Source organism: Trachypithecus francoisi, unplaced genomic scaffold, assembly GCF_009764315.1.
Source record: "Trachypithecus francoisi isolate TF-2019V2 unplaced genomic scaffold, Tfra_2.0 Lachesis_group10, whole genome shotgun sequence".
Taxonomy (NCBI): Eukaryota; Metazoa; Chordata; class Mammalia; order Primates; family Cercopithecidae; genus Trachypithecus; species Trachypithecus francoisi.
Window position 1 is genome coordinate 30,533,356 of NW_022681455.1, and position 21,921 is coordinate 30,555,276.

The window sequence follows — 21,921 nt, forward strand, 5'->3', positions numbered from 1 at the left end:
AGCCACCACTACCCCACTGGATCCTGTACCACCACCCTTCTCCCAGAACTTATCACATTTTTTTTGTAATTGTCCGTTTCCATTCTCCCAATAAATTGTGAGCTCCACAAAGAACCATTTCTATCTCACTTACCACTTGGAATTGACAGGCAGATAGTAATTGCTCAACAAATGTTCTGAGTGAATGAATCCTTGGGGTAATTATGGTACTAACCACCTTATCCAGTTATGACAGTTCAATAGATACATGTTAACATAATGCTTTTATAGTTTACATACTGCTATAGAGCTACTGTATTATTATTATTATTCTATTCCTACTTTCTATTCCTTGAGGGTAGAATACTGCCTTATTCAATTTTGGTTATTGTCCCAGAACTCAGGGACAAATGTTTGGCATATATTGCTTTCAACCAATTTTTGTTGACTGTATCAATGATTATAATAAGTGAACAAAGGCCCATATAATTGAACTATCCTGGACCACACACAGCTACCCTGTTCCAGAACCAGGACTAGAATCCCATCTGGAAAAAGGGAAACTTGGAAGTTGACATCTAAGTGAGATTCCGGCATGGATGAGAGAAGCCCTGCTTTCTCTCCATCAAGAGACTAGCCAGCTATGGAAGCCACCAGAGCCCCAGACCTCCATAGTCAAGTATTCACGTAGTAGATGTGACCCAGACAAGAGGGTGCGAGGACAAGGGTATTTCAGCGTGGAGTGGAGACTGGGCCCTTGGTTTCCTGTGCCTTTGTAGTCAGTTCTAACCTCAGCCTCAGCACTGGTGTTGGGACCCTATTCATCCTGATCTGCAGGTCCCTCAGTTCTTTTCCTGTTGCTATTATCCTACAGAGTCAGCAAGTCACTGATAGAGGCCTGGTAAGATGTTTTACAGTCTAGCCCTGTGGGGGTGTCAGGAGTCGCCTCCTGCCAGGTCTTCAGCATAAAAAAACCCCCTCCCCAGCTCCCAATCAACTCTTCATCCCCACCCCTCGACTCTCCCAAATGCCCCTGATGAAACCCTTGAGGTGGAAAAAGACAAGCGAAGATAAACAGCACAAGCAGCAGAGGTACAAATAGAATTGATTTTTCTCCTTTCTCTCCACATTTTGAGGAAATGAATCCAATGTCCTCACCAGAGGACAGAGCAGAGAAGTCCCCTGAGCATCTCTGAACATCATGAACCCTCAAAGTAAGCTTAGCTTGGGCCCCTTTTCCTTTCCTATCAGTGAGGGTAAAGAGCCCCCGATGGGAGACAGGTGGATTTTTCTCTCAGCTGGGACCTTTTCTCTTGTCTAGCACATTTTGGGAAACCTTCAAGTACGTATCATGCTGGTAGTATTTAAACTTTGCACTGGAGTGAATTCCAGGGGTTATGTCCTCACTGAGACCAATGGAGATGAACAAAGGAATATGTGGCCAAACACCTCAGCCTCTTTAAATATACTTTCCTTTGCTCCTTGGTTAACAGGGTCTGTCTGCTCACATTGGAGAAACTGCCCAGTGACTCAGATCCTGAAAGGATCTGCTTTAGAGCAAAAACGAGTCTAGTACTTTTCACTCCTCCATCTGGTGGTCAACCTGTCAAACTACACTTTTTGCTATCATCCAATATAGACAACACTGGCAGTCAGTAAAACAAAGCTCATTCTTCCATTTCTAAAAGAATTAAATCTAGGAGTCTAGTTGCTGGCTTAACAAAGGGATATACAGCAAGGCCTAAGGTGCCCTGACTCATGAGAGAGTTGATCTCTGCTGCAATGCTGAGGTGAAACCCTGAAATGATTCTGGCCACCTGCTAGGTTCTAGCTCTGACCCTGCACTGGGTCATCTTTGTTCCACCTCCAAACCAGAGTAAATGGAATTCAGGAGGCTGGTTCTGTGCCCACCCCTATGTGCCTCATATACTCGCAGCTGCCAGGCTTTTAAATAATGAAACTTAACACTGTACTTAAAGGGCTATTCTGCTCAAATCATAAATGTGCACGCTAGTTGTTCGCAATTAAAACTCTACTCGTACACATTAAATCGACATTTTCACAAGCGTTTTGCCTTAACTAAAAATTTATATCAACATGAAGACCTAGAATTATACTGCATGAGCCCCCAGGATTTGCAGAATATCATTCACCCTTCTTAATCCAAAAACTTGGGTGCCTGAAGGTGGGGTTTTGATCATGGCCAGGCTTCAGTGGTACATCCTTATATGCTTGGTGCTCAGCACAGGTCAAGACACACAATAGACCCTCAATAAATATTTGCTGAATTTGAACAATTCCTGTAAAAATCTCATTTAGAGACATCAGCTTGGGACACTTCCTCTCTCACTGTTGCTTCTCCCAGAAGCTCCTGGAATGACCAGGTCTGGCAGCAGGGGGCGCACAGGGCTGCTGCTCAAATCGGAGAATGGCACAAACTCCAAAAGGGAGCTGGATTTAGAACTCCCCTCCCCATGATAATGGGATTCCTAAAGTGCAGAGTGGGAGAGTGGGTAGAGGAAGCAGGTTTCAGAGACTGAAAACCTACTAAACAAACTCCTAAGAGAACTTTCCCTTGCAAAGAGAATGCATGAAAAAAGAAGGGAGAAGAGGAGAGAAACCTCCCACAGCTGTTAGCCTGGAACAGCCGCTCTCACCTCAGTTCATCTGGGGAAGGGGCTACAAAGCAAACAATCTTTATTCACAATTGGGGTGGCAGAGGGGAGATACCCCCAGGTCAGTCCAAAAGGAAAGACATTGGGTGGGAAGATGGCACTGGGCGAGGAACTCAGCACTCATCCTCACCCAGCAGGGCATAAGGGTTTCGGCCAGCCAAACTGGACCCTGGAGCTGAGGTTGGGGTGTCCTCATCCCCTTCTCCCTCCTCATCCGCATCCCGGTCCTCCTCTCCCTCCTCCTCACAGGAGCTGCTCAGCTCTTCCTCTTCCTCCTCCTCCTCGTCACCTGCTGGCCCCACCCTGCCCTGCAAAACCACCAGCTCCGTGGTCTCTGGATGGGACTCCCAGGTGCCTGGGGAACCAAAACAAGAAAAAATGGAGGAGAGTTTTGAGCAAGGAACTAAAGCCAGAGAAAGATGGGGAAGAGGCAAAGACTAGGAATAACAATAATCTTTATAGCTGCTGGCATTCATTCATCCATCCATTCATTCAACTTCCTATGTGCAGATTGCTGAACAGAAGCTTTGTGCACATCAACTTCAATAGTTACAATCACCATGCTAAAGGTCAATTATTATCCCCAGTTTGCAGATCAGAAAACATCTCAGATGTTAAGTTACAGAGCTAGCCAACAGGTACAGAATCCAGGTTTGACCCTCTCGCTCTCTGGCCACAAAGCCCACACCCTTTTACCTATACTATAGCAGGGGGCTAGGGAAGAATATTTAGGCTCTGACCTTTCTGTTCACTGTAGCCTGGGGGATGAAAACACAGGCTGAGGCGGCCGTCCACTGCCAGCCGCAAGAGACTGTTGGCTGCTCTGTACACATCATTCCGAGCCGCCTTGGCTGTCTTGTAACCACGTTTCTCTGCCCAGGCTGGAGGGAGAAAAGAATAATGGAAAGAGAAGGCATTAACCAGATACCAGTTATATTCCCACTCCCGTAACACAGTCCTTCCAGTTTTCCCCAAAACATTCCAGGCCAGAGATCTTACTGGCTATGCAACAAAAATCTAGGGGTGAGTGGACAGCAGCTTCATCAATGGCAGAATCTCTGAGGAGAGGAAAGGAGACAGGGAAGGGTAAAAGGCGAGGCAGGTAAGGAAGAGCAGCTGAAACCAGGTGGGGTGAAGCCAGGCACATGGAACTCACCTTCACAGATGTCCCAGGCACACCAGGGGTGTTCCGCTGAGGGGTCCTCAGCCTCTGGGTGGCGCAAGTGGAGCAGGGCCTGCACGGGAATTCGGGAGGCCAGGTAGCCCACAGCGGTGTAGGGCTCCTGGATCTGGGCGATGGGGTAGATCCCTGCCAGAACCTAAGGGAAATGAGCACTCAGTACCTTCCTCAATGTCCCACCTTCTCTCTTTCCCTTACCCACCCTCCCCCTCATACCTGCAACTGCCTAGGCAGAAGAGATGGGAAGATGAGGCCCGGGCAGTCACAGAGCTTCACGGAGGGGGTAAGAAAGTAGGTCTGAAAGTATCGGGTATGGCCCGGAGTTCTGGAGACACTCACGACTTTCCGCCCCACCAGCCCATTGATCAGCGAGGACTTTCCCACATTAGGGAAACCTGAGGAAGGCAAGGAAATTTAATGTTTAACAGGTTTTTACTCTGTGGTGGGACTTGGTGCTATACCTATAGGTAAAAGGGGAACTAAGGCTCAGAAATTAAGGAAATGGTATTGTAGAATATAAATCATGCTCTGGGCTCCCAGGGTTAAATCCTGGCCCTTCCACTTACCAGCTTTGTGATGTCAGGGCAACTAACTTTCTGAGCCTCTGCTTCTTCATTTTAGAGCGCAGACACCTCCCTACCTTAGGGTGGTCAGGATTAAATGAGATAACCAATACAACTTGTGTGGGTCAGTGCCTGCAGTACAGTAAGTACCCAGTACCAGTGATCCACATCTCATAATTACCATGACTTGGCCTGGCACAGTGGCTCACGCTTGTAATCTCAGCACTCTGGGAAGCCAAGGTGGGTGGATCACCTGAGGTCAGGAGTTCAAGACCAGCCTGGCCAACATGGTGAAATCCCATCTCTACTAAAAATACAAAAATTAGCTGAGTGTGCTGGTGGGCACCTGTAATCGCAGCTACTTGGGAGGCTGAGGCAGGAGAACCACTTGAACCCAGGAGGCGGAGGTTGCAGTGAGCCGAGATTGCACCACTGCACTCCAGCCTGGGCGACAAGAGGGAAACTCTTATCTTGAAAAAAATAATAATAATTACGATGACTTGTCCAGGGAGAAAACTGGAAGCCTTGGGACTCACTGCCACTCTGCTCAAAACCACTACCAGTTTTTGTATTTCTGGCTGACTTCAGTGCCTTTATCTCCCTTCTACAGAGCATCTCCTTTACCCCACCTCAGATGCCCATTCCCGTGGTAATACCTGCATCTTGTCACTTCACAGCTCCAAAGCCTCAATTCCAAGCAACCCTCTCTGCCCTGACAACTCATCTTTCCAGCTCACTTACTTTGGTTCCTCCATTCCAGTAAGTCCTTGACCCCCGACCTTAGCACAGTAACACTATGCAATACCCAACTCGTGTCCTCAATTTTCTTCTTACTTGACTCAGATTTCATGATCCAGCTCCTCAGCCAGGCCCATTCAGAAACCTGGAACTCCCTGGTCCCACCTCTCCCCTCTATCTTACTCACCTGGCAAAAATCCCAACCCTATAAAATCCAGTTCTGCCCATTCAGCACTGCTCCTGGGGAGCTGACTGTGGCTAAGAAAAGATGTACCACTGTGCTCAATCTTTACAACACATGGAAGTATCTAGGAGGGAGAGAGGGAAGGAGGGAGAAAAAAGTTCTCCTTTGATGACCACCACCAGACCCATTTCTCTGTCCGCTTTGTAGGAAAACTCCTTAAAAGACTTAGCTACTTTTCACCACTTCTTCCTGCTATCTTCTTTGTAACTGTAAACTGTAACATACACAAAAATGCACAGAAGGCCGGGCGCGGTGGCTGAAGCCTGTAATCCCAGCACTTTGGGAGGCTGAGACGGGTGGATCACAAGGTCAGGAGATCGAGATCATCCTGGCTAACATGGTGAAACCCCTTCTCTACTAAAAAATACAAAAAAAAAACTAGCCGAGCGAGGTGGCAGTTGCCTGTAGTCCCAGCTACTTGGGAGGCTGAGGCAGGAGTATGGTGTAAACTCGGGAGGCGGAGCTTGCAGTGAGCTGAGATCCAGCCACTGCACTCCAGCCTGGGCGACAGAGCGGGACTCCATCTCAAAAAAAAAAAAAAAAAATGCACAGAACATATATGTGCAGCCTGATGAACCTGACACCACCCAGTGTGTGACCACACGTTCCATCTTTCCTTTTTTTGTTTTTACTTTTGTTTTTGAGACAGAGTCTCACTCCTTTGCCCAGGCTGGAGTGCAGTGGTACGATGTTGGCTTACGGTAACCTCATCCTCCCAGGTTCAAGCGATTCTCATGCCTCAACCTCCTGAGTAGCTGAGACCACAGGCGTACGGTTCCACGTCCGGCTAATTTTTTGTATTTTTAGTAGAGGTAGGGTTTTGCCATGTTGGCCAGGCTGGTCTCAAACTCCTGACCTCAAGCAATCCGCCTGCCTCAGCCTCCCAAAGTGCTGGGATTACAGGCATGAGCCACCGCACCTGGCCTCCATTCATCCTTCTTGATCATAATCCTCTCCCTCTACACATGTGAGCTTTATCCTTTTAAGAGAATCCACTCCTTACATTTCTCTCTAGTTTATGACCTGTGTATCTCTCAACAATGCAGCTTAATTTTGCAGCTTTCAAACTTGATACAACTGAAATTGTGCAGTATGGATGCTACTGTGTCAGGCTCCTTTCACATAACTTTAAGTGAAGTTGTTGCACCTTCTCTCATGGTCCTACTCCAATTTGGCTTCTCCGCCCCACTGAAACTATGGATCTTCACATTGCCAAGCCCGCTGAGCAGGTCTCTGTTCTCTCACTTGGCCTGTTAGCAACAGTTGACACAGCTGATCCCTCCTTTCCTCTTCAAACACCTTCTTCATTTGACTTCTGGGACACTCCCTTGGTTTTCCTCCTTCTCACTCTCCTTTGCCCAACTAAATGCTGGCTTGTCCTAAGGCTCAATCCTTGACCTCCTCTTCTCCACCTACTTCCTTTCTCTCCTACATCTCATCCAATTTCATGGCTTTTTTTTTTTCTTTTTTGAGACAAAGTCTCGCTCTGTTGCCCAAGCTGGAGTACAGTGGCATGATCTTGGCTCACTGTAACCTCCGCCTCCAGGATTCAAGCGATTATCCTGTCTCACCCCCCTGAGTAGCTGGGACTACAGGCATGCACCACCACACACGGTTAATTTTTTGTATTTTTTGGTAGAGACAGGGTTTCGCCATGTTGGCCAGGCTGGTCTCAAACGCCTGGCCTCAGGTGATTCACCTGCCTCCGCCTCCCAAAGGGCTGGGATTATAGGCGTGAGCCACTGTGCCCAGCCTAATCCCGTGGTTTTAAATACCACATATATCCATCAATGGCTCCCCAAATTTAAATCTTTCCCAAACTCAAATTTCTGTCCTCTTCTCTCCCCTAAGCTGCTGACTACTTGCCCACTGCCTATTCAACATCTCCACTAGGGACATTTAAAAAGAATCTGAAATTTAATTTCTGATTCCCCTCTCCTCCCCAAAGCCTTCAAATCTGCTTCTCCCCCAGTCTTCCCATCTCAGTATTTCCAGTTACTCAAGACAAAAACCTGGAAGTCCTTCTTTATCCTCACTTTCCTTCATGTGCCAACCGCAAACCATTAGCAATCTCATTTTCTCTGCCTTCAAAATATATCATGCTTCCGGCCCTGTCTCACCACCTCCAGCTCCAGCATCCTACTCTAAGCAACTCATTTCTCTCCTAGATTACTGAAATAGCCTCAACTGCTCTCTCTGCTCCCTTTCTTGCCCACCCCCCATCATTTATTCTCTACTCAGGAGGTATACTTTTAAGAAACAAAATCAGGCCGGGCGCGGTGGCTCAAGCCTGTAATCCCAGCACTTTGGGAGGCCGAGACGGGAGGATCACGAGGTCAAGAGATCGAGACCATCCTGGCTAACACAGTGAAACCCCGTCTCTACTAAAAATACAAAAACTAGCCGGGCGAGGTGGCGGGCGCCTGTAGTCCCAGCTACTTGGGAGGCTGAGGCAGGAGAATGGCGTAAACCCGGAGGCGGAGCTTGCAGTGAGCTGAGATCCGGCCACTACACTCCAGCCCGGGCGACAGAGCGAGACTCCGCCTCAAAAAAAAAAAAAAAAAAAAAGAAACAAAATCAAATCTATCATTTTGCTGTTCAAAAGCTACTCCCAGGCCGGGCGCGGTGGCTCAAGCCTGTAATCCCAGCACTTTGGGAGGCCGAAACGGGCGGATCACGAGGTGAGGAGATCGAGACCATCCTGGCTAGCACGGTGAAACCCCGTCTCCACCAAAAAATACAAAAATCTAGCCTAGCCGGGCGAGGTGGTGGGCGCCTGTAGTCCCAGCTACTCCGGAGGCTGAGGCAGGAGAATGGCGGGAACGCGGGAGGCGGAGCTTGCAGTGAGCTGAGATCTGGTCACTGCACTCCAGCCCCGGCGACAGAGCTAAACTCCGTCTCAAAAAAAAAAAAAAAAAAAATCAAAAGCTACCCCTGGCTTCTCATGAGACTTGGAATAAAATCCAAAATGGCTGTCACAGCCTCAGGGCTCTACATGATGTGGGCCCTGGTGATCTTGCTGACCTCATTCCCAATACTCTATCCTGGCTCCCATACTTCAATCCTCCAGGCACTCTTGCTGGTCCTAGAATCTCCAAGCCCATTCCTTCCTCAAGACCCTTTCCCCACAGTTCTGAATGGCTCACTTCATCTCATCAACCAGTTCTCTCCTCAGGGAGGTTTTCCCTGAGCACCTCTCCTCTCAGTCACTCTCTATCCCCTTTCATTGCTTTATTGCCTTCACTGCCCCTACATGATTTCGGATCACAAAACCTATTTACTCACAAGAAGATAAGCTCCATGAATGTACAGACCTTTCTGCCATTTTCACAGCAGTATGTCCCATCCCTAGAATATCTGGCACCTGGTAAGCGGTCAGTACATATTTGTTGAATGGGTAAACGAATGAGAGCTGGAAGGAAATCCAAACTCAGAGGTGCCTGTGCCACAGCAAACTCCCTCTCACACCACCTGGAATAGAGACCAGCTAGAGCAGAGCCTGCTAAGAGAGGGAACAGAGGCTCCTTGTGACGGGGAGCCTAGGATCAGAAGTCAGGGAAGGGACAGCCAGGTGAAATGACTGGAAAGAGGAGCAATGAGGCAGGTTCTTCCAAAGACAAAAAGGACACTAAGAGACAAGTCAGGGCACTTCCAAGGAGTCCAACTACGTACTCCACATTCCCTAATTTCTTCTGGGTTGGGCCCTTTTTGGTTCCAATATCACCTCAGATACCACAACTTGTCCGAGGTCTCTTCTTACCTCTCCTACCCTAAATGAAGACAGGCCCTGGGTCCTAATGATACATTCCTTTTTCCTCCACTGTGAGCTGAGACAAAGCCCTTAAGAGGAGATTCTCCTTGGCAACAAACTTAAAGGGTTAAAACCTAGACGAAAACTAATACTTGCTGAGCTCCTACTATGATTTGATGATCACTGTACTACAGACTAATTACTACAATTCAAACAGTTTATATAAACCACTTAAAACAGTGTCTGTTACATAGTAAACACCATATAAACACTAAGTTTTAACAATAATAATTGTTATTACTGTTATCACTATTTGTCAGATATTCTTAGGCTCGCTCAACACTATTCCCGTCATTCCTCACATCCATTCTTTTTAAAGACAGGGTCTCACTCTGTCAGCCAGGCTGGAGTGCAGTGGCACAATCACAGCTCACTGCAGCCTTGAACTTCTGGGCTAAGTGATCCTCCTGCCTCAGCCCCTAAAGTAACATGGACTACAGGCACACACCACCACATTTGGCTACTTTTTTTATCTTTTGTAAAGATGGGGTTTCACTATGTTGCCCAGACTGGTCTTGAGCTCCTGGTCTCAAGCAATCCTCCCACCTCAGCCTCCCAAAGCACTGGGACTATAGGCATGAGCTCTCACAAATGGCCCACATCCATTCTTTTAATCAGGTATCAATGGCCTTTTTTAAAAAAAAATCAAAGTAACTAAGACTCGGAGTAGCAAAATCACTTGCTCAAGACTTCACAGCTGAGAAGAGGTTGAATTTAACCCAGGCTGTCAATGATCCTTCCACTGCAGCAGATGCTTCTTCTGCCTTGCCCACCGCCATTGGCAGAGATCACCCCTCAGACACCCTGGGGCCTAATGAAACATGATCACCCTCTCTCTTTTCCAAATATGAAAACTCTGTACCTCCTTGGAGGCCACCACGCACAAGCTGCCACTTCCTTACCCACACAGCCGATGGTCACCACCCCATCCTTGTAGCGCTCTCGGGTTGGGCCAGTTGGCTCCATTGCTGAATCAGTCTGCTGCTCCACCAAGACTGCTGGGCCATCGTCCTCTTCCTCCTCCTCCCCGGAGCCATTACCCCAGGTGGCCCCTGCTACATCCCGAGCAATCTTCTCCCGCCAGCTGCTCAAGTCTACTGCTCAAAGAAGGAGAAGATTAAAGAGGTCCTCCCCAGGGCCGGGCGCGGTGGCTCAAAGGCCGGGCGCGGTGGCTCAAGCCTGTAATCCCAGCACTTTGGGAGGCCGAGGCGGGCGGATCACGAGGTCAGGAGATCAAGACCATCCTGGCTAACACGGTGAAACCCCATCTCTACTAAAAAATACAAAAAACTAGCCGGGCGAGGTGGCGGGCGCCTGTAGTCCCAGCTACTCGGAGGCTGAGGCGGGAGAATGGTGGTAAACCCGGGAGGCGGAGCTTGCAGTGAGCTGAGATCCGGCCACTGCACTCCAGCCTGCACAAAAAAAAAAAAAAAAAAAAGAGGTCCTCCCCAGGGCTGCTGTGTATGATGGCACATACTGTGCCTTGCAGCCTGCACAGATTATGTAACCGGCACCCTCTGAAGTTGTACAGTGCCAACCTGAACAAGAGCAGGTCAGAGAATCTCCCAAAAGTCACTTGACCCCACCCTCCCTGGAATCATGCACATTTCTCTGAGCTTCTGAAAAGTACTGGGAAGGCTAAAGGCAGGAAGCCACTGAGGCTCCTGACTACCTGCTGCCTCTCGTCCCACCAGGTCAGTCTGCTCCTTATTCTGTCCCTTCCCCTGGCCTCTTGCACATCTCCACCATACAGCGGGTGGCTTCAGGAAAGGTGAGCAAAATGATTCTGCGTCTTGGGTCTCCCCCATGTCCTCCTACAGCCCTCCTCTAAGGGCCACATACCTTTCCCCACAGTGATGGCTTCACAGGCTCTCAGCAACTGCTCTGGCCCCAGTGCCCGAGTCCATCCTCTCCCCCGCCTCCGACTCTTCTTCAAGACTGAGATCAGAAGGCACGAAAGGATTGGCACACGGGCTTAGGCCTCTCATCTCTCCCACCACCCTTAGGCCCAAGACCAGGTGCCCCCTTATCAACAAGCCTCTCTGTTCTCCCCTTTGTCCCCTGCCAACTCACCTCTCCCAAGCTGCCCTCTCTCATTGCCCACTCACCACTACTAGGGTCCTGTGGGGTGCGGGGGTCCCGAGGGAAAGAGGTGAAAAGGACGACATGGAGCTGGGGATAGTGTTGATGGAAATAATGCTTCCAGGCAACCACAAGAGCTGGCGGGGCCAGATCCACCTTGTTCAAAACCAGCACCAGGGCCAGCCCAAGTTCTCCAGTCACATACTCATAAAGTGCTGGCGGGAAATTCACAACCTAGGACAGGGTTGATAAGAAGATGGAGCAGTGAAAAGTCAACCCAGAGTTCTCTGCCTCCAGCTCCCCACTTAGCAGGCATAGCTCAGAGACAAGGCCCTGGTGGTAGCAGATTCTGGGCTAAAAACTATAAACCAGCCAAACTGAAAAAGGAAGACAAAACAGGGGTTAGTAATATTTCTGAGTCTCAGGGGGCTTCCTATAGGTCATGATTAGAGATGGAAATGAACCCAAAACAAGACAAGGAAACAGCATCACTTAGCACACTGAGGTAAAGGCTGGGATCGGAAATAGGGATGGGGGTTAGGGTAACAATTAGTCTGCTTTTGTGTGCGCACAACTATATAAGTGTGTACACATGCAAGTACATGCACATGTGTGCGTGTTCGTGTGTTAACAATGTGACTGTGAACATGTGTGCAAACATGCCTGTGTATATTGATGTGCACATGATGTGTCAGTACGTGTGTGTGTACACATTGTTAAGGACCTCCAACCTAAATGGTCCTCACAGACCTCCCTTTCTCCCACTGGAGGACAAGAGTGAAGTTGCAGAGCTAGGATTCATACAGGGCAGTCCAGCAGCAGTCTACAGCCTTAACTACTACTCTACGATTTCAGGTGGGTTCTGAAGCAACTGATGCGGCAGTACTAGAGAAATGAGATAAGGAAGAAAGGGCATCTTTGGGCTGGGCAGGAGGAAGCCCCCAATTGCATTCATAGAATCCCTGGAGCTCCACACTTGGATTTTCTGTTGGTCTAACTGTGATGAGTTAAAGGATAGGACATAGCTGTTTTGAAGAGGAGAGTGAGCTGGCCAAGGGAGGAGTGACAGGCTATAAGAGAGAATAAAAAACTGAGTTCCTAACTGCAGACATCAGCACTAGGTAGAGGTCAGAAAGACAGGAAGATAGATACCTCTCTGTCTCCCAACTCTTGCCTCTGACCTTTGCCCCTGAAAAACCTTTCTCCCTCCTCCTCCTTGCCGGCCCTTATTCCTCGTACTCACTGGATGTCGGATATCAGTGATAAGCAGGACGATGTCAGACATCTCTAACACCCGCCACAGCTGCCTCCATGTCTAAAAAGACAAGATCAGGAAGAGAACCTGAACACAGAGTCCCTCTCAAGCCTGATCCCAAGCCAATTTGACCATTGGTCACTATGCCCCACTCCTGTCCCTAGAGTACACTGTCACCTCCAGATTGTGCTCAAAGTAGCTGAGTTTCTCAGAGGAGTAAGCCCCATGAATCTTCCCAAGATACTCTTGGAAGCTCCGTTCCTCTTGGCTCATTAGTTGCTCCTTGGACATCTCATAGCTCCAAGGAGGACGTCGAGGAAAGTCCAGAACTGGGAAATCAGGAAAAAGTCCAAGTGTGAGGGAATTTTCAGGATTCAAGAGTACATCCCAGACCCCTCCATCCTCACACTCGGCTCTTACCTTTCCAAACTCCTTCCCCAGCCCAATACTTGTCTTGCTCTCACTCACCTGAGCCAGGCTGATAGACCTCCCGGATGTCCAGCTCCAACACCTCAGCACTGACCGGCTGTAGAACTTGCTCCCGGGCTGCTCTCTTTCTCCTCTCTACCTCCTCTCTGCTGTCTCTCTCAAAATGCAGTCGGTATCTAAGGGAACAGGGACCGAGACATCCAGCGCAATCCTGTGGCCACAAACTCCTATTTTCTCCCCTCTTGGACAATCAACTTCGCAAAGCATTCTCTCGTCGTTCAAGTCTCCTCTCTCAAGTCAGCCTTCCCCCAAGTCCTTCTTTCAGGCAATACTCAGCCTCCTCCTTCTAAAAGCCCAACTCTCTCCAGCCCCTCTGGAAAGCAAGATTGTGGCCCGCACTGGGGAGCCGAGTGGCTAGCGGAGAACTGTGGCATCCCAGGCCCACCGTCTTCACCAGTAGCAGCCCGCTTTCCCCCAAAGCTCTGACTTCCGGGTAGGCGGGAAAGCCGGGACCAGCGCCCCCTCCCACCCTCACCGATTTGGGTCGTAGCCTCGTGGACCCAGCCCCTGAGAAGGCTGCTGGTTAAGCCTGCGGATATGATGGGTCACAGACTCCCCGTCCGAGGTGTCGGTCTGTTCCTCTCGCCGCTCCCGGCTCCCGCTGCGGCTGTTGGAACTGGAGCGCAGCCCATCTTGAAGCCCTGAGGGGAGGGGCCGGTGACGCCAGTGCTGGCCAGCTCTCAGGGGCCATAAGACCCTCTCCCCTACCAGTCTGACTCTCCTTCATCCCACTCAACTTCTTCCGACGCTTCGTCCTCCCAGCCACCCTATTCGGGACCCTCCCGGATGTGCGTGGGGAGGAATCACTCCTCCAGGGAGCAGTGGGGACGGCGCCCCGTGCGAGCTGGAGGGATTCCCCTCCCCCAACTCTCCATCCTTCCCCACCCCTTCCAGATGTGAGGGGGTGGGGTGGGAGATCCCCTCCGCGATAGGCCTCCGGGGTTGGCGCGGTCCCACGACCCCCTCCCACGACCCCCAGAGGTGCAGCGGGCACACCCCTCCTTCCAGCTGTGCAGAAGCCCGAGCCCCGCCTCCTCCTCCAGCTCCCGCACTGACCTCTCTTCCGCTCCCGTTTGTCCTGCAACTGCTTCTTCTTCTGCTTCACGCTGAAGGGCTTCTTCCTCGGCATGGCCCGGACCAGTCACCTGGCCCGCCCTCCGCCGAGCTCCTGCCGCCTCAACTGACTGCCCCCCGGGGCAGTCCCCGCCGCAGGGGCCCGGGACCCTAGAGGAGGCGGAGCTAGCAGGTGACGTCAGCGGGCGGGCCCGACCGAATTGCCGCCGCGGCGGCGATGGAAGGCAGACAGGGGAGATACACAGTCACTTCCCTCCAGGAGCGAGGCGAGAGGATGATGCGGGGTGGGCTACTGGCACGTGAGAGCCAGTGGCACCGAGAGAGCACCCAGGCAGCGAGGAAGGAGGCGCGCGTGGGAGGACCAGGCTAACTCCGTCACGGACGCTACCAACTCGCGTTCGGAGGAGGGGGGAGCGCGTGTCATCACTACCTTGCGCTCCCGGGAGAAGCTACCACTCACCTGGAGGGGGCGGCGGAGCGGAGGGCGGGGCCTACTACCTAGGGAGAGGGGGAGGGGACACGCTGAGGCTACACTCCCAACCCCCGGGCTTGACCTTAGTGGAAAGCCGAGACTGTGCGTCCCGGGAATGAAGCCAAGTTGCTGGGCTACACCGGGGGCACGGTCAGAGGTCTTTAGGGGAGGGCGGCGGTCTGAAGAGTCCTGGCTGCCGACCTGCTGGGACCCAAATTCCTTGTGGGAACGATGGTAAGGAGCAGGTTTACAGATCAGAAGTGCAAAAGCTGGCGAGAAGGGAAACCCAGGCGGGACAAGGACTTTTGGAGGGAGGTCAAAGGGCACAAAGTTGTGCCTGCAGCTGTTACCATAGTAACCGAGGACCGGATGTGGCGATCTTACGGTGCGACAGTCTTCTTCTCAGGCCTTCTGGCCCGAGAGCCTGTTGACTCTGTGACACACTCTGAGGAGCTGGTTGTGGTGTTTTCCAGCGAGGGAAGAAGAGAGGAATTTTTTCAAAGCATTTATAGAAACGCAGCAAAGGGAAGGTGTGAGGTTGCTGCCATGCCTGGCAGAGACGGAGGGAGGCAGTTTACTCCAGAATGCGGCCGCCACAGATGTTCTCCGCAACCTTCCGGAAGTGGAATGGTGGGAGCCTCGGCATTGCTGCCCACCGACCCCCCGGAAGCGGAAATAGAATCCCCGCGTGCCCCTTCCTCACTGCCCTCCAAATCCTGCTGCAGCCATTGCAGCAGCCACGATGCCGAAACGAAAGAAGCAGAATCAGCACCAGCCACCGACACAGCAGCAACCCCCACTGCCCGAGCGGGAAGAGACTGGAGATGAGGAGGATGGGAGTCCCATCGGTGAGGGGTCAGGGAGGGATGTGCACATGCCTGTCAAGCCCGTCCGGGCGAAGGGCTAGGGGCTAATAAGGTGCGAAGGAGGGGGCTGTAACGGAAGGAGGAAGGGCGCACGCGCTGGGTAGGGATGGCAGCAGGGCTGTCCCAAATGGAGCCTTGAACCAGGAGTTCTCTTACTGGAACCGTCAACCTCAATACGGCCCCAAACCTTTCTGGAAAAGGCGGGGGTGGAGAGAGTAAAGAGCTCTTTTGCGCAGCCGCAGAACAGTAGGGGAAAGGGGCAGTAGAGATGTTGCAGATTGCGATGACTGGGTTGACAGTTTGTATCCGGATTTTGACTGAAAAGGTACAGGTGCTGCTTTCTCTAAATTAGTCCTCTGGCCGAGTGAAAGGAGAAGAGAACTGACTGGCCAGCAGTTAAGGTGAGGGATTGGTTTATGTCTGGAGACACTTAGGTTGTTTTGGATAGCGACGGTACGGTGAAGAAAAGAAAACGTCAGTATCTTTTCCTGCATTATCCCCTTTGATTGAATATCTACTTTTTGCAAACCCTGAAACAGCTTTGCAGAAAAAAGGGCAGATAGATGGGGTGAGAACTCCTAAGACTGCTGAAAATATACCTGACTTTACTGGTTGAATTAAGAAATGAGTAATACAAGAAAAACGCCTAAGAACAGAATCATCAGTCCTTTAATCCATTCTGATGACCATATTTTCATGTCTGCTCTTAGGACCACCCAGCCTTCTGGGCCCTCCCCCCATGGCCAATGGAAAACCTGGCGACCCTAAGTCAGGTGAGGAGGAAGGGGCCCTGATCCTTATATTAGGTCGCGGATAAGACAGCAAGGGAGGGGATAAAACCCAGGAAGGACTTAAAAATCAAAAGATCGGGGATTCCATCCCTAAATGAATGGAGAGAAGTTGTATATTTGCTGACTGAAAAACTCAATGTTGTAAAAATGTCACTTCTTCCCAAATCGATGTATAGACTTCATGCATTCCAAATCAGAACACCCATAATGTTTTTGTGGAAATACACACTATTATAGGGAAATGCAAAATATCAAGGTGAGAGATTGTCAAAACAATCTTGAAGTGGGAGGGCGTACTATGAATATCAAGATTTGTAAGCTGGGCATGGTAGCATATGGCTGTGGTCCCAGCTACTCAGGAGGCTGAGGTGGGAGGATCCTTTGAGCCCAGGAGTTTTTGAGGCCACCTGGGCAACATAGTGAGATCCTGTCTATAAAAACAACAAGAAGGAAAAAAGACTTACTATAAAGCTACAGTAGTTACAATGATGCGGTTTGGACACAATGATAGACATAAGTCAACAGGACTTATGTCCCGAAGAGTCCAATAACAGGCCGATACATGTGTGGACACTTCATTTATGATGAAGATGGAACTGGAAAGTTGGTCTTTTCAATAAATGATATTGGATCAATTGGATATTCATGTTAAAAAATGGAATTTTACCTTGTAGTCATAATCATATTGTATAATGGACTGTAGATCTAAGTATAAAAGGTAAGAGAATAATTATTCTAGAAAGTAAATGTATTTTCTAAGAGTAGCTAAGAGTTCTTAAACAGACAAGAAATGTAGGTATACACACTAACCATAAAGGAAAGATTGATAAATTGAACTCTGTTAGAAAATATAAATTTGCGGCCAGGTACAGTGGCTGACACCTGTAATCCCAGCACTTTGGGAGGCCGAGGTGGGCGAATCACGAGGTCAGAAGTTCAAGACTAGACTGACCAACATGGTGAAATCCCTATCTCTACTAAAAAATACAAAAATTAGCCGGATGTGGTGGTGTGCGCCTGTAATCCCAGCTACTTAGGAGGCTGAGGCAGGAGAATCGCTTGAACCTGGAGGCGGAGGTTGCAGTTAGCCGAGATCACACCACTGCACTCTAGCCTGAGTGATAGAGTGAGACTGTCTCAAAAAAAAAAAAAAGAAAAGAAAATATAAACTTGCCAAATAACACAATTGAGAAATTAACAGGAAGCCATACAATAGAAGATATTTGCAACAAATATAACCAATAAAGATCCTGTATCTATAATATATAAAGGACTCTTCCAGACAAGCCATTTGAAAAATTGACAAAAAAAAGGGACACCTTATTAAAATGGAGCTCTAAATGAACTAAAGGTCTAAATCAACAAGTACTCAATATCATTAATCGTCAAGTAAATGCAAGATAAAAATATACCACTTTGAAATTAGAACTCTTGTGTACTGCTGCTGGGATTATAAAATGGTGAAACTAATAGAACTACCATATGACAAAAAAATTAAAAATAGAACTACCCCAGAACTCCTGCTTTCAGGTATATAGCAAAAAAAAAAAATGGAAAGCAGGGTCTTGATATATTTGCAGACTCATGTTCATAGCAGCAGTATTCACAATAACAAAGAGGTGGACGCAACCCACATGTCCACTGATGGAAGGATAAACAAAATGTGGCGTGTACATACAATGGAATATTATTCAGCCTTAAAAGGAAGAAAATGCTGTCACATACTACAACATGGATGAACTTTGAGGACTTTATGTTAAGTAAAGACATAGTGTATGATTCTACTTATCTGAGGTGTCTAAAGTCAAATTCAGGGGCCAGGCGTGGTGCCTCACACCTGTAATCCCAGCACATTGGGAGGCCGAGGCAAGTGGATCACTTGAGGTCAGGAGTTCGAGAACAGCCTGGCCAAAATGGCGAAACCCCGTCTCTACTAAAAATAGAAAAACTAGCTGGGCATGGTGGTGCATACCTGTAATCCCAACTACTCAGGTAGCTCAGGCATGAGAATTGCTTAAACCTGGGAGGCAGAGGTTGCAATGAGTCGAGATTGCACCACTGCACTCCAGCCTGAATGACAGAGTGAGATTGTCAAAACAAAAAACAAAAATAAAGTCAAATTCAAAGAAACAGTAGAGTGGTTGTTACTAGATGCTGGGGGAAGGAAGACAGAGGAAGGGGAGTTTTGTTTAATGGGTACAGAGTTTCAGTTTTGCAAGATAAGAAACTTTTGGAGATCGGGCATGGTGGCTTACACCTGTAATCCCAGCACTTTGGGAGGCCAAGGCAGGCGGATCATGAGATCAGGAATTCGAAACCAGCCTGGCCAACATGGTGAAACCCTATCTCTACTAAAAATACAAAAATTAGCCAGGTGTGGTGGTGGGCACCTGTAATCCCAGCTACTCAGGAGGCTGAGACAGGAGAATCGCTTGAACCCAGGAGGCGGAGGTGGCAGTGAGCCGAGATCGCACCACTGCACTCCAGCCTGGGCAACAGAGCGAAACTCCATCTCAAAAAACAAACGAACAAAAACTTGGAGATCTGTTTCACAACAATATGACTATACATAACAGTACTGAACTGTACACTTAAAAATAGTTAAAATGGTAAATTTTATGTGTTTTTTACCACAATAAAAAGCAAACAAAACGAGGCATGATGACTCATGCCTGTAATCCCAGCACTTTAGGAGACCAAGGTGGGAGGATCACTTGAGCCCAAGAGTTCAAGACCAGCCTGGGCACTGTGGCAAGACCCACTCTCTCATTAAATAAATAATAATAACCAAACAAAATAACCACCACTTTTCACACTCACCAGAATGGCAAAATTTAAAAATCTAACAATTCCAAGTGTTGTCAAGGCTATAGGACAACTGCTGGTGAGAGTGCAAATTGGTATAACCACTTTGAAAAAAAAATTTGGCATTATGTGTGAAACTTGAGCATAACATATACTTTATAACCCAGCAATACCTCTACTATGTATATACTCAACAGAAATGCATACATATGTGTAACAACATGTATAAAAATGTTTATAGTGGCATTTCTCGTTATAGCCCCAAACTGGATACCACCCACATGTCCATCATCAGTAGAATGGATAAATAAGTTGTTGTGTATGCATGCAATGGGACTACACTGCAACGAAAATGAATGAACTACTGCTACAGGCAACCTGGATGAATCTCACAAACATGATGTTGAGCGAAAGGAGCCAGACATAAAAGAATGCAGACTGTATGATTCCATTTTTGTGAAGTTCAAAAACAGGCAAAAACTAACCTATGGTGTCAGGATAGTGGTTACCTTTGGGGAGGAGGGTGGGTAATGGGAAAAGGGGCACAAGGGGAGGATCTTTTGAGAGGTGCTAATAAGGCTTTATCTCTTCACCTGGTGGTGGAAACTCAAGTGTGTCTACTTTGTGATAATTGGGTTGTGCACTTAAAACTGGTGTGTCTTTATATATGCTGTCCTTCAATAAAATTTTTTTAAATCAGGGCTTATCAGGATTCAGCTGCCCATTGGTCACCTTTCTGTGTCTTTCTTTCTTTCTCTCTCTCTCTCTCTCTCTCTCTCCAGCTCTTCACAGAGGTCCTCCAGGATCAAGGGGACCACTGATTCCACCACTGCTGAGTCTCCCACCTCCTCCTTGGGGTAGAGGCCCAATTCGGAGAGGCCTTGGCCCCAGGTCTAGCCCATATGGTCGTGGTTGGTGGGGAGTCAATATTGAACCTCCTTTTCCGGGGCCAGGTCATGGGGGTCCCACCAGGGGAAGCTTTCACAAAGAACAGAGAAACCCTCGAAGGCTCAAAAGCTGGTCTCTTATCAAGAATACCTGCCCGCCCAAGGATGACCCCCAGGTTATGGAAGGTGAGGTCCATTTTGTTATGCCCATTACTCCCAGAGTGACCTAATTTTCAGAAGATCATTCATGATCTCTGGGCTTTTCTTTTTTGCTTTTGAGGCAGAAGTAGACTTGAATGTTATTTCTCCCAGGAGAAAGACTGCCATTCCAAAATACCTGGAAATGGTAGGGGGTAGAAAATCAGTTCTCCTTCTGTCTCTGCTTTTCATCATACTTGTTTTCTTTGTTGCTCAAATTTTTAACTTTAATTTTCACTTGTTTACAGACAAATCCGACCGCCCTGTCTGCCGACATTTTGCCAAAAAGGGTCACTGTCGATATGAGGACCTCTGTGCCTTCTACCATCCAGGCGTCAATGGACCTCCTCTGTGAGACTGTGCCTTCCCATCCAGGCTGGAAGGAGCTCTCTGTGACCTAGCAGCCATGTATTTCTCTGTAGCCCTGTAATGGCTACTGTGAGGCTCTTCCAACACCCTCAGTCAGTGACACACGCACCCCATCCACCACCTCCCCGGTTTGGGGTCCAGAGTTGTGTTGCGTCACTGGTGTGCGGTGTACGCGCTTTCTTCTGATCCAGCCTTTAGAGACTTGCCTTCGGGACCCATCTTTGCTCCCTTAAGTTGCCTCCTGGATCTTCTTTCCCATCATCAAATGACTGCTGAACAGGAAACCTCTTTGGTGCTGTTTCTTGTGCATCTGTCCACCTGTTCCCCAGTATTGCCCTCAATTCCTGAGAGCCCTGGAGCGGTTTCCTACCATTCCCTTCTTTTAGCTGCTTGTTTTAAGTCCTTTTTATGTGACATTCCCTACCCCCAATGTTGTCAGCTGCTTGTGAAACTCGGCCAGGTTGTCTAACCTGGGGTCAAGTTTGGGTGACTGGTGCAGAGTTACTTCCTAAAAGGCCACTCTCCCTGCTTTTGGATTTCGTAGTTTCTCTGTCAGTAGCATGATCCCCACCACTGTGGTCTATGATCACCGTGCTTTGTGAAACTGTGCATCCCCTTGTAGCCTCTTTCAGTGTCTGTGGCATTTTTGTGACTTCCCAGCACTAGAATAAGTTTTCCTGCCAAAACGAGTGAGGCGCTTGACGCCCTCTGGACTTTCCCACTTCCCAACATGGAAGAATTGTGAACTTTCCATCAGACTGCCTCCCTGGCCCTCCCCATTCTTCTCCTGTTGGTTACTCTGGGTCTGACACAGGCCCATGAGATGTCTTATAAAGCCTCCAATGGCTTTATCCTACCTAGATCCCTTCCAGCCCATTTTATTTAGACTGTGTCATTGTGAGGCCACCAGTCCTTTCATTTGAATTCTGTGAATCTCCACCTTGCCTATCTTTGGGTGGAACCTGGACAGTACTGTCGCCTTCTTCCAACCCTCTTCCCCTACATCCCTGGCACTGGTTGTTTTCTGTGAAAACAGCAGTGAACAGGTTCAGTTTTGAACTGGCCCTGAGGAAATAGGTCAGGAGTTGTACTGGCAAGAGGGAGAAATGAGAGTTGTTGTAGAACTGAGAATGAGGTGTTTTGTTTTTTTTTTCTTTTTAACATTTTTTTATATTAGTAATAAATACAGTAGAAACCAGCATTTTCTTTAATCCCTGTGTTCTAGTCATCTCTGGAGGTACAGATGAAGCTGTTCTCACCTGGTGGAGTCAGCTCATTCTTTAGTTCATACACACTAGTGATGGAGAATGACAAAGCTTAAGGTTCTTCCAGGCTGAAAAAACCAATGGAGGTTCCATTGGCCTGTAGGCATCAACCAGACCAAGCTGCCTTATGTTCAAGGGCAAAGTCTTGTAAGAAAAAGGAAAGGCCAGGTGTCCGCAG

General features: G+C 48.7%; 2 protein-coding genes across 5 annotated transcripts; one reads left to right on the forward strand and one right to left on the reverse strand.

Moving 5' to 3' along the window:
- Window positions 1-1,067: 1,067 nt before the first annotated feature.
- GNL1 (G protein nucleolar 1 (putative)) lies at window positions 1,068-15,554 on the reverse strand. Its single transcript, XM_033219598.1, has 12 exons — window positions 14,073-15,554; window positions 13,492-13,657; window positions 12,996-13,132; window positions 12,705-12,856; window positions 12,516-12,587; window positions 11,299-11,506; window positions 11,033-11,128; window positions 10,093-10,287; window positions 4,051-4,229; window positions 3,811-3,973; window positions 3,395-3,535; window positions 1,068-3,009 (listed from the first exon to the last, which is right to left on the reverse strand). The coding sequence occupies exons 1-12, from the start codon at window positions 14,143-14,145 to the stop codon at window positions 2,768-2,770; spliced, it is 1,824 nt and encodes a 607-aa protein (XP_033075489.1). The 5' UTR covers window positions 14,146-15,554; the 3' UTR covers window positions 1,068-2,767.
- On the forward strand, window positions 14,653-21,689 carry PRR3 (proline rich 3). Of its 4 annotated transcripts, none has more exons than XR_004439199.1 (5): window positions 15,257-15,410; window positions 16,139-16,201; window positions 19,284-19,464; window positions 19,807-20,097; window positions 20,358-21,689. XR_004439199.1 is itself a non-coding variant. In XM_033219677.1 (4 exons), exons 1-4 carry the CDS (start codon window positions 15,305-15,307, stop codon window positions 20,462-20,464), a joined length of 567 nt encoding a protein of 188 aa, XP_033075568.1. In that variant the 5' UTR covers window positions 14,945-15,304; the 3' UTR covers window positions 20,465-21,689. The 4 variants fall into 4 exon arrangements, 2 of the variants coding, with proteins under 2 accessions (XP_033075569.1, XP_033075568.1); XR_004439200.1 differs by having other exon boundaries at window positions 15,307-15,410; window positions 16,139-16,937; XM_033219677.1 differs by lacking the exon at window positions 19,284-19,464 and having other exon boundaries at window positions 14,945-15,410.
- The last annotated feature ends 232 nt before the right edge of the window (window positions 21,690-21,921 follow it).

Excerpts from the sequence above, each read along its gene's own strand:
- GNL1 (XM_033219598.1), bottom strand. The coding sequence starts at position 14,145 with ATGCCGAGGAAGAAGCCCTTCAGCGTGAAGCAGAAGAAGAAGCAGTTG. Across the intron at positions 12,857-12,995 it reads GGTCTATCAGCCTGGCTCAG|TTCTGGACTTTCCTCGACGT; the intron begins GTGAGTGAGAGC and ends CTGATTTCCCAG. Across the intron at positions 12,588-12,704 it reads ACTTTGAGCACAATCTGGAG|ACATGGAGGCAGCTGTGGCG; the intron begins GTGACAGTGTAC and ends TTGTCTTTTTAG.
- PRR3 (XM_033219677.1), top strand. The coding sequence starts at position 15,305 with ATGCCGAAACGAAAGAAGCAGAATCAGCACCAGCCACCGACACAGCAG. Across the intron at positions 16,202-19,806 it reads ACCTGGCGACCCTAAGTCAG|CTCTTCACAGAGGTCCTCCA; the intron begins GTGAGGAGGAAG and ends CTCTCTCTCCAG. Across the intron at positions 20,098-20,357 it reads TGACCCCCAGGTTATGGAAG|ACAAATCCGACCGCCCTGTC; the intron begins GTGAGGTCCATT and ends ACTTGTTTACAG.